The 11,891-nt window shown below is 46.7% G+C and overlaps 1 protein-coding gene across 16 annotated transcripts in view; it reads left to right on the top strand.

Moving 5' to 3' along the window:
• The window catches only part of LOC310821472 (nuclear factor 1 X-type-like), a gene marked incomplete at its 5' end in the record, with an annotated part of 93,923 nt that extends 82,107 nt beyond the window's left edge, over window positions 1-11,816 (top strand). For 11 of the 16 annotated variants that reach the window (XM_083693514.1, XM_083693525.1, XM_083693516.1 and 8 more), the window contains 3 exons: window positions 816-969; window positions 3,489-3,577; window positions 6,657-11,816. In XM_083693514.1, coding sequence (XP_083549640.1) covers window positions 816-969; window positions 3,489-3,577; window positions 6,657-6,671 — 258 coding nt within the window. In that variant the 3' untranslated portion in view covers window positions 6,672-11,816. The remainder of the gene's footprint in view (window positions 1-815; window positions 970-3,488; window positions 3,578-6,656) is intronic. The other 5 variants (XM_083693528.1, XM_083693515.1, XM_083693518.1 and 2 more) reach the window with 1 other exon arrangement.
• Between the last annotated feature and the right edge of the window lie 75 nt (window positions 11,817-11,891).

An 11,891-nucleotide genomic window follows, 5' to 3' on the forward strand; every position in this document is an offset into this window, starting at 1 on the left:
AATGCCAAAAAAATATTTTTGTTTTCATATTCTTCTACACGTTCGTATAAACACCACCTGTGCTCACTTTCATGCTCAGTTACTCTATGTACTTGTATGAATACCAGCGAAAGCCTTTCACGTAAACATGTCTTCTTATTCGTAGACCCTACATGTACTGTACTCCAATGGCCACCCCCCCCCCCCCCAATTGCTTTGTTTGTGCCACAACCACCCTGAGAGAAAGAAAATAGGAAAATCTTCAACTATTTTGTTGCCCTACTAAGATTACACTTGACATACAGAATCCACCAGGAGACACATACACTCCCCCCGCCCCCCCACCTACCCCCCCCCCCTCACTGTCCAGAATCCAGACGTGAATTTCCCTCCCTTTTTAAGTTCTCTGTGTCACATTCTAACTCCCCCCATTTTCAGTCTTCACTGTTTCTTCTCTCGTGGGTGTGTGTGGGGGTGTGTGTGTGTGGGGGTGTGTGTTGAGAATGTGCATCTCTCCTTTTTTCTGCTTTTTTCTGCTTTTTTAGTTTTGCCGTTGGTTATTTTTTAGTCCTCATGGCTTGTGTGTGTAAGACAGGTGCTCCCTCCAGCCACGTATGTGTGTGTGTGTGTGTGTGTGTGTGTGTGTGTGTGTGTGCATTTGTGTGCGTGTGTGTGTATATGTGTGTGTGTGCGTACCCCTGTGCATGCATGCATGCATGCATGCATGCATGGCTGAGTGTGTGTGTCCATGTGTGTGTATGTGTGTGTGTGTGTGTGTGTCTGGCCCTGTGTGGTCTGAGGGTGTGTTCCGCTCACCCTGTCTGTGTCGTCTGCAGCCAAACGGAGGCGGCCACGGCCAGAGCAAAATGCCGGGCTCCTTCCTGCTGCCCCCGCCACCCCCGGTGGCGCGCCCTGTGCCCCTCCCCATGCCCGACTCTAAACCCATCAGCACGCCCCCCGACGGCGGACTCAGCTCGCCCGCATCTCCGTGTAAGTGACCCCCCCCCACCCCCCCCACCCCACCTCCTCGCCCCTCCCGAGAGAAATCCAACCAAACCAAATTAGTAGCAGATTTAGGTTAGCTACTGTATAGCTAGCTAACAGACCCCCCTCCTGCCCGCAACTAAAGGCTAGTTGATGTTGGTCAGTGTAGAGCCAGTCCTGAGCGCCCAGCAGCCCCCCCCCACCCCACCACCACCACCACCACCACCACCACCCACCCCCCAGCCCCGGGGCTTGACTCCACATACTGTACCACCAGTCTGATCCCCTCCTGTAGAGCAGAATGCCAGCCACGCCTATGCCAGAGATCCCCTTTCAGTCTCTCTCCCTTGTATCTCTCTCTCTCTCTCTCTCTCTCTCTCTCTCCTTTCTCTCTCTCTCTCTCTCTCCCTTTTCTCTCTCTCACTCTCTCTCTCTCTCTCCTTTTTCTCTCTCTCTCTCTCTCCTTTTTCTCTCTCTCTCTCTTTCTCTCTCTCAATCTCACTCTTCCTCTCACTTTCTCTCTCAACCTCCCCGACCCCGAACCTTATTCCTATTTCTCTCTCTCTCTCTCCCTGCTCTCTCTTCTCTCTCTCTCTCTCTCTCTCTCTCTCTCTCTCTCTCTCTCTCTCTCTCTCTCTCCCTGCTCTCTCTCTCTCTCTCTCCCTGCTCTCTCTTTCTCTCTCTCTCTCTCTCTCTCCCTGCTCTCTCTTTCTCTCTCTCTCTCTCTCTCTCTCTCCCTGCTCTCTCTTTCTCTCTCTCTCTCTTTCTCTCTCTCTCTCTCACCCTGCTCTCTGTCTCTCTCTCTGTCTCTCTCTCTCTCTCTGGTGTTAGGTTTCCTGCTAGCACCACAGGAGGCAGTGTAACTTCTCTCCCTTCTTTTTGATGTGTTAGTAGTTGGGGGGGCAACTAGTGCCCTGTGTATGTAGCGTCTGGCTGCTTTACCCTTTGATCAACCCAGACTATGCATGTCTGTCTGTGACAGCGGCAATGGAATCTACCCCCCCCCCCCTCCCTCTATCTCTCATTACCTTTTTACTTTTCTTCATTTGATATACTCCTTTCTTTTCTTTTCTTTTCTTTTCTTTTCTGTCTTTCTTTCTTTCTTTTTTTTTCTTTTTTTTTAAGGGAAACAAAATTAGGGCAGTTGGCGTGGACTCCAAACATGTGACCCACTTTTCCCCATTATCCCCCCCCCGCCACTTCCTCTTCCACATGAAATCTCACAACAATTAAAAATTGAGAACAACTAAATAACAACCACACGAGAAAACCAAAAAAAAATCATAAACAAAAAAACCCTCCAAAACATAAACAATATACCAACCAATCAAACCTATACCACCACCTCAAATTAGCGACTAGATTGGGGGAGCGGGAGAGAGAGAGGAGAGGAGAGGAGAGTGTCCGTGGGGGTGTGCTTGCCTGTGTTGTTCAGTAGGGGGCGCTGTGTTCCACTGACTGTGCAGGGCAGGTGCGTGAGTCGGACCATGGGAGAGAGGCACACCGTGAGGGGCACCGGACGGACCACCAGGGGCGCATTTTCCCTCTTTTTCCTCGTCGTCCTGTCCTTCCAACTTTCTCCCCCCCCCCCACCCCCCTCCCCCCAACTCTCCAATTTATCGACTACCACCTCTTTATTTATTTATATATACTTGTATATAAATAAATCTCCCCTCTCTCTACCCCATCCCAACCCCCCACCCCCACCCCCCGATCAATGTCTTCACTGTAATTTTACTTTATTTCTCTTAATTTTGTCTCTGATTTTCAAGACAATGCAATTACACGTACACACACACACATACGCACACACACAAGCACGCACACACACACATACTCATGCACCCACCCCCCCCCCCCCCCTCCACCAAACTCACTCCCCTCCCCCCCAACCCTCACTCAGCCAAGCACAGCAACAGCTTCACTCAGCTACCATTGGAGTCCAGTGAGCGCAACTGCCCTAAATTTGATCCTGTGGTCTTGCCGTAGACGTTGAGCTCCAGCTCCTCCACAGTGACCTAAACATCAGAACGGAGCGTTGACCCAAAGTTAATGGTTCCCCACTGGTTTCCCCCCCCCTATATGAATATCATACTGTATAGACTCGACCCGGGGCTGCATGGGGCGCTCCCAGGATTAGCAGGAGGAGGACCAGCCCTTTAGTTTAGTTTACTTCCCTCCACCGGCCTTTCTATCCATCCCAGTCTATCCCTGTGACTTTGGGACTCTTTTTATGTATCATTTGATCAATGCTATAGTTTAACCTTGCCGCTGTCGCGTGCCAAGGCCTGTCAGTGCTTCCTAAACAACATGTCCAGTAATTCACAGGCTCTAGTGATTCACAATAACATGCACAGACGATGAAATGACATGGTTCCTCAAGCCTCATTTGGGACCCCCTGTGTGTGTGTGTGTGTGTGTGTGTGTGTGTGTGTGTGTGTGTGCGTGCGTGTGCGTGTGCGTGCGTCTGCATGCGTGTGTGTGTACGCGTGTGTGTGTGTGTGTGTCTCTCTATCTCTCTGTAGCATACTCCACGCCAGGCTCCACAGCTCCCAACAGGTTTGTCAGCATCGGAGCACGGGACAACTTTCTGAACATCCCCCAGCAGACTCAGGTGACCTCCTCTCTCTTCCCCCTACGTGACCCCCCCCCCCCTCCCCCTTCTCTGTCGTTATCTGTCGGTGGTTGCTATTGTGAGATTATCAGCGTCAAGTCATCGTTACGTTGTTAGCGGGCTGGCGTCGTGTGTTACTGTCAGATAAACTGCGTCCATTCCAGTTGGAGTGTGAAGCTTAGTTCCAGTGTGAGTTTATCAGTGTTGTGGTTGGCTATAGTTTTCATGTCAGAGTTAGTTCAGTGACGTTACAGACGGTAGTACATCTGTGCTCGGCTGGTTCCCCGAGGCAGCAGTAGACTTGTGGTGTCTCCCCTGGCTGTGTTCTGCCACTGGGCTGCTGCTGCAGTGTCTTGGGCCTCCTCCATTACCAACACAACTTTTCTCATTAGGGGCTAACCGCACCTGCCTGCAGCCAACTCAGCTATCCCCACACATGGAAGCAATCTGCATTCCTCCTCTCCCTGCTCTCTCTCTCTCTCTCTCTCTCTCTCCCTCCCACACTCTCTGTCTCTCTCTCTCTCTCTCTCCCTCACTCTCTCTCTCTCTCTCTCTCTCCCTCCCTCACTCTCTCTCACTCTCTCTCACTCTCTCTCTCTCCCTCCCTCACTCTCTCTCTCTCTCTCTCTCTCTCCCTCACTCTCTCTCTCTCTCTCCCTCCCTCACTCTCTCTCACTCTCTCTCTCTCTCTCTCTCTCTCTATTCCACTCATCTATTTTGCCCTCCCTCTCTCACTTATCTCCCCCCCCTCTAGAATTCTAACCCCCACTCACCCACAGATGTAGCTCTGGCACTGAGGGTGGTGCAGCCACACACACACACACACACACACACACACACACACACACGCACACACAGTGCCAGCCTGTTAAATCACTCTCCTCTCCCGCTCTTTTCTCTGCTAACAAAGCTGTCATTTTGCAAAGGCCAAAAAGACTACTTCTCTCACTCAACAGATACATCAAGATTTCACTGTTTGAACACTGCTCAACACTGTTCTCCCAATGTACTTTCAACTGACATCATGATCCATCCAACAGTGTTTACAGAAACAGATCAACGTCACATGTATATAGATGGAGCCCAGGCATTTTGTGTAAGATTGCAAATGATTAGTGTAGTAGTATAGTATAGTAGTATAGTACAGTACAGTATAGTGTATATAGTACAGTACAGGGTAGTGTAGTAATAGTGTCAGCTGTTAGACTACTCTAGCCCCAGCCTGCGTGCGTAACAGAGGTCCCAGCCTGCCTCTCTTCCTGCTGCTCTCTGACATATGGAGGGTTTGACTGTGGAGACGCCTGTGACTGTTGGCCTGCCTGGCAGCAGAGCAGAGCAGTACAGAGATGTCTCATCACAGACACACACACACACACACACACACACACACACACGCACACACACACACACATAGACACACACACACACACAGCACAGACACGCACACACACACACACACACACACACACACACACACAGCACAGCACAGACACGCACACACACACACACACACACACACACACACAGCACAGACACGCACACACACACACACACACACAGCACAGACACACACACACACACTCACATGCAGCATACATACACACACACACACACACACACACACACAGCACTGACACACACACTCACACACAGTACACACACACACACACATACACACACACACACACAAACTCACACACACACACACACACTCACACACACACACACACACATACACACACACACACACACACACAATTAAAGAAGAGGTGGAAAGAAAAGCTGGTCTGAGGAGCTCTCTGGTGGCTGGAAGCACAGCGTGCAGGGAGAGAGTGTGTGAGAGAGGGAGTGAAAGAAAGCAAAAAAAGAAAGAGTGGGAGAGGGAGTGAGGGAGGAGAGAGAGAGAGAGAGAGAGAGGGAGGAGAGAGACAGGGAGTTAGTTTAAGCTCGCTGCTCCACAGCGAAGTCACGTCCCGACTGTCTGGTTGCCCGCAGCAACCAGACATGATGTCATAGGCAGTTGAACTTGGACTTGAAGGGGGGTAAGAGAGGGGGGGCGGGGGGGAGGGGGTCACTACTGCCAAGGATTGCACTGGGAGAGAAGGGGGGAGAGAGCCAGGAAGGGGGGAGGTAGAGAGGAGAGGAAGTTGGGAGACAGGAGGAGGAGTTCTAACCCCAAAGAATCCTGGGGAAAAAAAGGGGGGAGTGAGAGAGAGAGAGAGAGAGGGAGGAGGAGGGAGTCTGAACTTTCTCCGGGGTCCTGCAAGAATCTCACACAACAGAGACCCGGACTAGAGCAATTCGCTGCACTACCCCGGGCTGGACTCGCGGAATGTTCATTTGAGCCAGACCGGCTATGCCTGCTGCCAACTGCCAGCCCGACTCTGCCCTCTTATCAAACTCCCAGCAGTGTCTGGACTCCATTACATTATAGGGTTGTTTGAGACCTCTCTCTCCCTCTCTCTCTCTCTCTCTCTCTCTCAGAGACTCAAGGACTCATGTAACAGATCGTGTTACGTCTAAGCTCCTAATGAATGCATGAACGTGGTAGTTACAGTTATTCGTTCTCACTCATCGGAATAGGATGTCTCTCAATATCTGTTGTTTTGTCTGATGTTTTCATATACACAGTAGAGTATGAAAACACCTGCTTCATATCGTAGGAATGCCCCAGTCAACTCTGAACTTTGGGAGTTAGTAGCAGGGGGAGGCTGGTGGAGGTGGAAATCGGAGGACGGGCTCATTGTAATGCATGGAACAGAATGAGGAATGGTTCCTAATTGCATTCCATGCATTACAATGAGCCCGTCCTCCAATTTCTACCTCCACCAGCCTCCCCTGGGTAGCAGTTACAGGGAGTGTGGCGTGATCTAGGCCTGTCTGCTCTTACAGGGAGAAGGAGAGATGGGCCCTCTAGTGGCCATTTCGGATCATTTCAATGACAAACACTGGAATCAATTTGAAGCTGAATCGATTCATTTTGTCATGTTATTAATATACTTATCAATGTCTAGATGATGTTATTAAATGACAAATATTAACCAAATCATTCCCTTCTTCTTCTCTTTTGTCTTTACAGTCTTGGTTTCTCTGACAAGGCCTCTGAATCAACAGCTAAAATTGTGTCATGAAAAATTGGAAACGAAAAAAAACAAAAACAAACCAACACTGAAAACAAACTGCTGACACTAAAAGTATTTCGCCCACCACCAACACTATTCAACACAAATACAGGAAAAATCCCCCCCCCCACCCCGCCCCCCCCCGAGGACTCCCAATAACAGGATTTGAGCAGGAACATCCAACCAACCCCAGTATACAGGAGGCTTCAAGGACTTTGAGTGGACAGACTCAGAACGCGGAGGAGGAGGAGGAGGACGAGGAACTGTCACACATCAAAATGTCGGAAAGCAACGAAAAAAGGCAACCTGACAACTGACCAATAACGTTTGTTGTTGTTTTTATTTTTATTTTTTTATTTTCACAATGAAACTCCATAGCAACGGCTGGGAGATGAAAGGAAAAAAAAAGAAAAAGGAAAAAAAAGAATGATGGCAGAATTGGACATTTGAGCTTGAAAAGTTTTCACCCTAAATTAACCCAATCTCAATGGCACTTATCCTCCAGGTGCATTTTGTCCCTGCTCTCTCTCCATCCTTCTCTCACCCGTAGCCCGGTGCCAAGGCACCCGACGGCGCCCACAGCCACGCCTCCAACGGCGCTCACTGCCACTTGATTCGCTCAGCCCTGAATCCCCCATTTCTGATTGGCCAATTATCATGGTGACACCATCCAATGGTGTGACATCTGCACTAAATGGCTGGTCTTTGTTTACCTGTCAAAAAAACACCTTCAGGGGGACGGACGGGCGGACGGGCAGACGGACGCCCTCCTGTGAAAGCTAATAGCCATGAGCCCTGAGTGAACACGCGACAGACAGTCATAACACTAAATATGTGCTCTTTCTCCCCCTCACCTATGCACTATTGAAACGAATAAGGGATGAAACAGTTTTGCACGTTGGTCAGGTTAGGGCGAAGCGGGCAGGTCAGTGGTGCCAGCGCGGGGGTGTGGCTGTGGCAACGTTCACATCTAGAGTGGTGGCGTCGTTCTGGCTCTGACACTTACACACACGTACACACACACACACACACACACACGCACACGCGCACACACACACACACACACACACACACACACACTGACCATCCTCTCCAGAACTATTACAGTCTGGCACACACAATCACTCATAATAACATGTTTTTAGTATTCATAGGCATGAAATATCATTCACAGTTACATCACACAATACATAGACAGGATTAGCATCATCATATTATTAGCTTATTTTTATTGTTTGTAGGCATTTTCTTGCATCTTTTGTTTGCCGGATTGGTTTTGGTTTTGTCTCACTTGGATTTATTAAGCGTTTTACCTTCCCTAACCTTGTCATTAAGATTTTTTCTTTCATCTTTTTTTGTTTTACAGAAGAAATAAGCATCATACGCAAACTCAACTTACAATAACAGAACAACATCTCTCTAATCTCTCACAAGCACCAGTACAGTAACTTCATCCCCTGCATTGCTTCACCCTGTATCCACCCTGTAGTCCAGTCACAGTAGAGCCCAGAGGAACACACACACACACACGCACACACACGCACACACACACACACACCTCCGTATGAAAACACACACTGACACCCTGATTTGAAAACACAAAGGGAAGCCTTTATACTTGGTTCTCCAAACTGCCTTTGTTAATGGTTTTTCATTCATTTGAGATTCATCATTTTTAATTTGAGATAATTGTTTTTTTCTACCATAAATGTTATTATTAAAACTGTTATTGATATTGTTTTTATCATGACACAATAATTCAAAAAAAGCCGACCTCATTAAATAACTGGACTGCCTAACTGTTGGTTCCATTTGCAGGGATAGTGCTGGATCAGAGCCTTTGCACAGCTTCTAGTAAAATTAGCTCTATGTACTAAAACCATATATCAAGACTATAACAATCTATAAAAAGTGCCTCTGTATTCCCCTCATGCAATTAGTTATAAACTTGAATTCAGGTTCTTTTTTCACATATAAGCTAAGCTACAAAGAATGGTGGCGTTTCTCCGCGCGGAGACCATTGGCCCGGACAGATCTTTATTGAGGACTGCAAACGTTTTGTATAAAGAGAGAGATCTTATACGTATATATTTATGATATATGCTCCTTTTTAACTTTTACTAAATGAGCTCGTTGGCAGTCTAGTTATTTTCTGACCCACGACCCCTTTCAGTGAACAGCACCTCACTGTTGACCAGTACGATTCAACAATGACACACACACCTCCACAATCTACAGAGCAGCATCCATAAGTCCACCATGCAAATAATAGATGAACTTGTCAAAAATCGACAATAGAATTGAAGAAAAAAAAAGTGTTTGTTTTTTGATGGAAAGTATTATTATTGAAAAATATGTGTCGATTGAGCCACGTGCAATGCATTGGGTAGATAATTGTGTTTGTCTGTTAGAGATTTTTAAGAAAGCTTAAGAGAAAAGAGAAAAAAAAATCTATTTGTTTCAAGTCCACAAGCTCCTGGACTCTAAACTAGTGGGCGTTGAAAAATCCTAGTCTTTGTAAGTTGGGGGTATTTGTTTTTATTTCTTTTGTCTCTTTTTTAATGTTTTACGTGTAATCATTTGTTTATAAGAAATGTGGGAGGGCTGAAGGAAAAATTTCTACAAAACGTCATAAGATGATATATCATACATAAGATGCAACTGGTGCTTTTACACTATAAAGTACATTCAAACTATTATAAATGAATGGTAAATGAACAAAATAATAACAAACCGTTTAGGAAACAGCATTATTCCTCTTTCTATTTGTATTCCTCTTCTATTTGTATCGAGTGGGGGGAGGGGTTCCTATTCTAACTACGCCGATTGTGAGACAAAAGGCATTTTGGTTCAACCTTTAGTGAAAGATCTGGACTGTTCATGATGCCCACAACTTTAGTGATAATTTATCTGACTTTCAAGGACTTTTACGTACGAAGAAACTGCCCAAAACATCCCCAGTGTAGACGCACCCAAGACAAGGCCTCCTTTAAGTCAAACTCCATTCGTCTTTTAACTCATGCATCGTATTATTGACACGCGTGACAAGATCTTCCCTTCTCTGGGAGATGCATCATATCTGGAGATCTTATCAATTATTATATGGTATTTTTTAACAACAACAAAAAAAAAACCGACCCAGAAATGGACAAGTACAGTGCAGTAGGATTGTTGCCTTGGAGACGTGGGAGATGATGTAATAACGTGAGCTGAGTAGAATTTCTCCTAGGTTAGACTCCTCCCTCTCTCTCTCTGAGCAAGCCACTGATAAAAAGGAAAACATAGGGGTGAAAGGCAGCTTAGAATCATGCGTATGAGGAGCCTCTCTGACCCATGTAAAAAGACTCAGCAAGGTGAGCCTCGCCCTCCCCCTCCCCTCCCCCTTCCCTCCCTCCCTCCCTCCCTCCTCCCTCTCTCTGTAAATGACCTGAGTAGTGCTTGTGCTGTAGTGTAGTTTCCCAGCAGTTAAAGGTTGTCCCTTAAAAGTGCCTTTTGTTCACAGACTCCATTTTGTAATCCAGATCGCCCTTCGAAACAGCTCGAGGTTAGGAGTCGCCCCTAAGCTCAGATCTAGGATCAGCTTACCCTGCCCCCTATCCTATCACAACCATTAGGAAGGAAAAAGGGGTAAACTGACCTATGCTCAGAGCTTAGTAGCAACTTTATCCTCCGCCTTCGAAAAGAATCCCCTCCATCGTACCTTCTTATATCCTCTTCCTTTTCAAAGCCGTATATATATAGTACAAAAGGAAACTGGTGTGAATTAGTTCTTTACTTTTTATTGATAAATGATGAAAAAAAAAAATACTGAAAAGGCAAAAAAACTTGTTCTCGTTCCTCTCTTGCTTTCTTCTTCTTCCCCTCTTTGTCTCCTCTGTCTGTTTTCTCTCTTAGACACTGGAGTCGTCTGTAACTGTGTGTCTGTCGCTCTCCGTCTCTCTCTCTCTCTCTCTCTCTCTCTCTCTCTCTCTCTCTCTCTCACTTCCAGTGATGGAAAAGGAGGCAGAGGAAAAAAAATGGCAGAAAACTTTTGTCTTGAGCAGAATGCAGTTAGCTCACATGTTATTATTGTCTGTATGCTTCACACTGTATACCCTACCCATCTCTTCAGCTTCTCCATTCAAACAGCTAATGTAAGTGAACAAATTACACCGATGGGCTTCTGGGGGTGCGCCAGGGTGAGTAGGGCAACAGGGGTCCCCCCAGGGGGTTGGGGTCGGAGTAGGAGGTCTATGGATAATGTCAGGGTTCAGGAGAAATTATTTAAGGGGGGGGCTTCTTTTTTTTGATGTTGGGAAGAAGAGGGCTGACAGGGTAAGAGTTTATTGTTTTATTAGTTTTTACTTATTTATTTTGTTTTCCACTCTTTCATTCTTTTTTTTCTTTTTTTTACTTTATTAATTTGGATTTGCTTCGATACTTCCTATCAGGGTATGCTGTCGTTGAGACTCTCGATAAGAAAGTCTTGGACTGTAAATTAATTGCTACGAGCACCTTATAACCAGACTCGTCCCGCATGAGGCTGAGAAAAGGGGTTTGCATACCCAGTACACACACACACCCAGTCCTGCATCCACAAACCATTCCAAAAAAAATCAAAAAAATCACTCTAAACTAGTATTATTATTAGTATGGTGGGTTTTCTTTCGTGAAGCCAGCAGCAGTATTAACCATGCAACTAAACACACATCACCCAGCAAAGAGCCAGCATTGACTGCTTAGCCTGATGCGCCCCTCTCTCTACTGTCCCTTGGGCTTAGAGAGGAACGATGAGGGCCCAGGGGAACCCCAACTCGCCCCTGTATCCACCTCATGCTGGGCCATCCGTTTCTCTGTTCTGTTTGAGATTTGTTTAGTTTTTTTTTGTTTTATTTTGTTTTATTTTTTTCCCTCTACCATGTGTGGTTAGTGGTGAAAAGGCAGCGCCCTCTGAACTTTGACCCCGCCCCTGACCCTCCCTGCCCCCTCAGAGCAGAGCCCTCCATGTCTCTGTGAAACACCCCCAGAGCTCTAGGTGAAATGCATGTGTTAATTACTACAGTTTCTTTTCCATAAGATGAAAAACACAGTTCGAGAAGAGCAGCACCTGATTGAATAAAAGGATGTTCTTGACTGTAGCATTCAGCTGTGTCTGTGTTATTCTTTATAACGACATTGTCACGTCATGAAAATGACACAAGGGAGATCGTGGC

The sequence above is a fragment of the Argentina silus genome (genome assembly GCF_951799395.1).
Source record: "Argentina silus genome assembly, chromosome: 22".
Classification (NCBI taxonomy): Eukaryota; Metazoa; Chordata; class Actinopteri; order Argentiniformes; family Argentinidae; genus Argentina; species Argentina silus.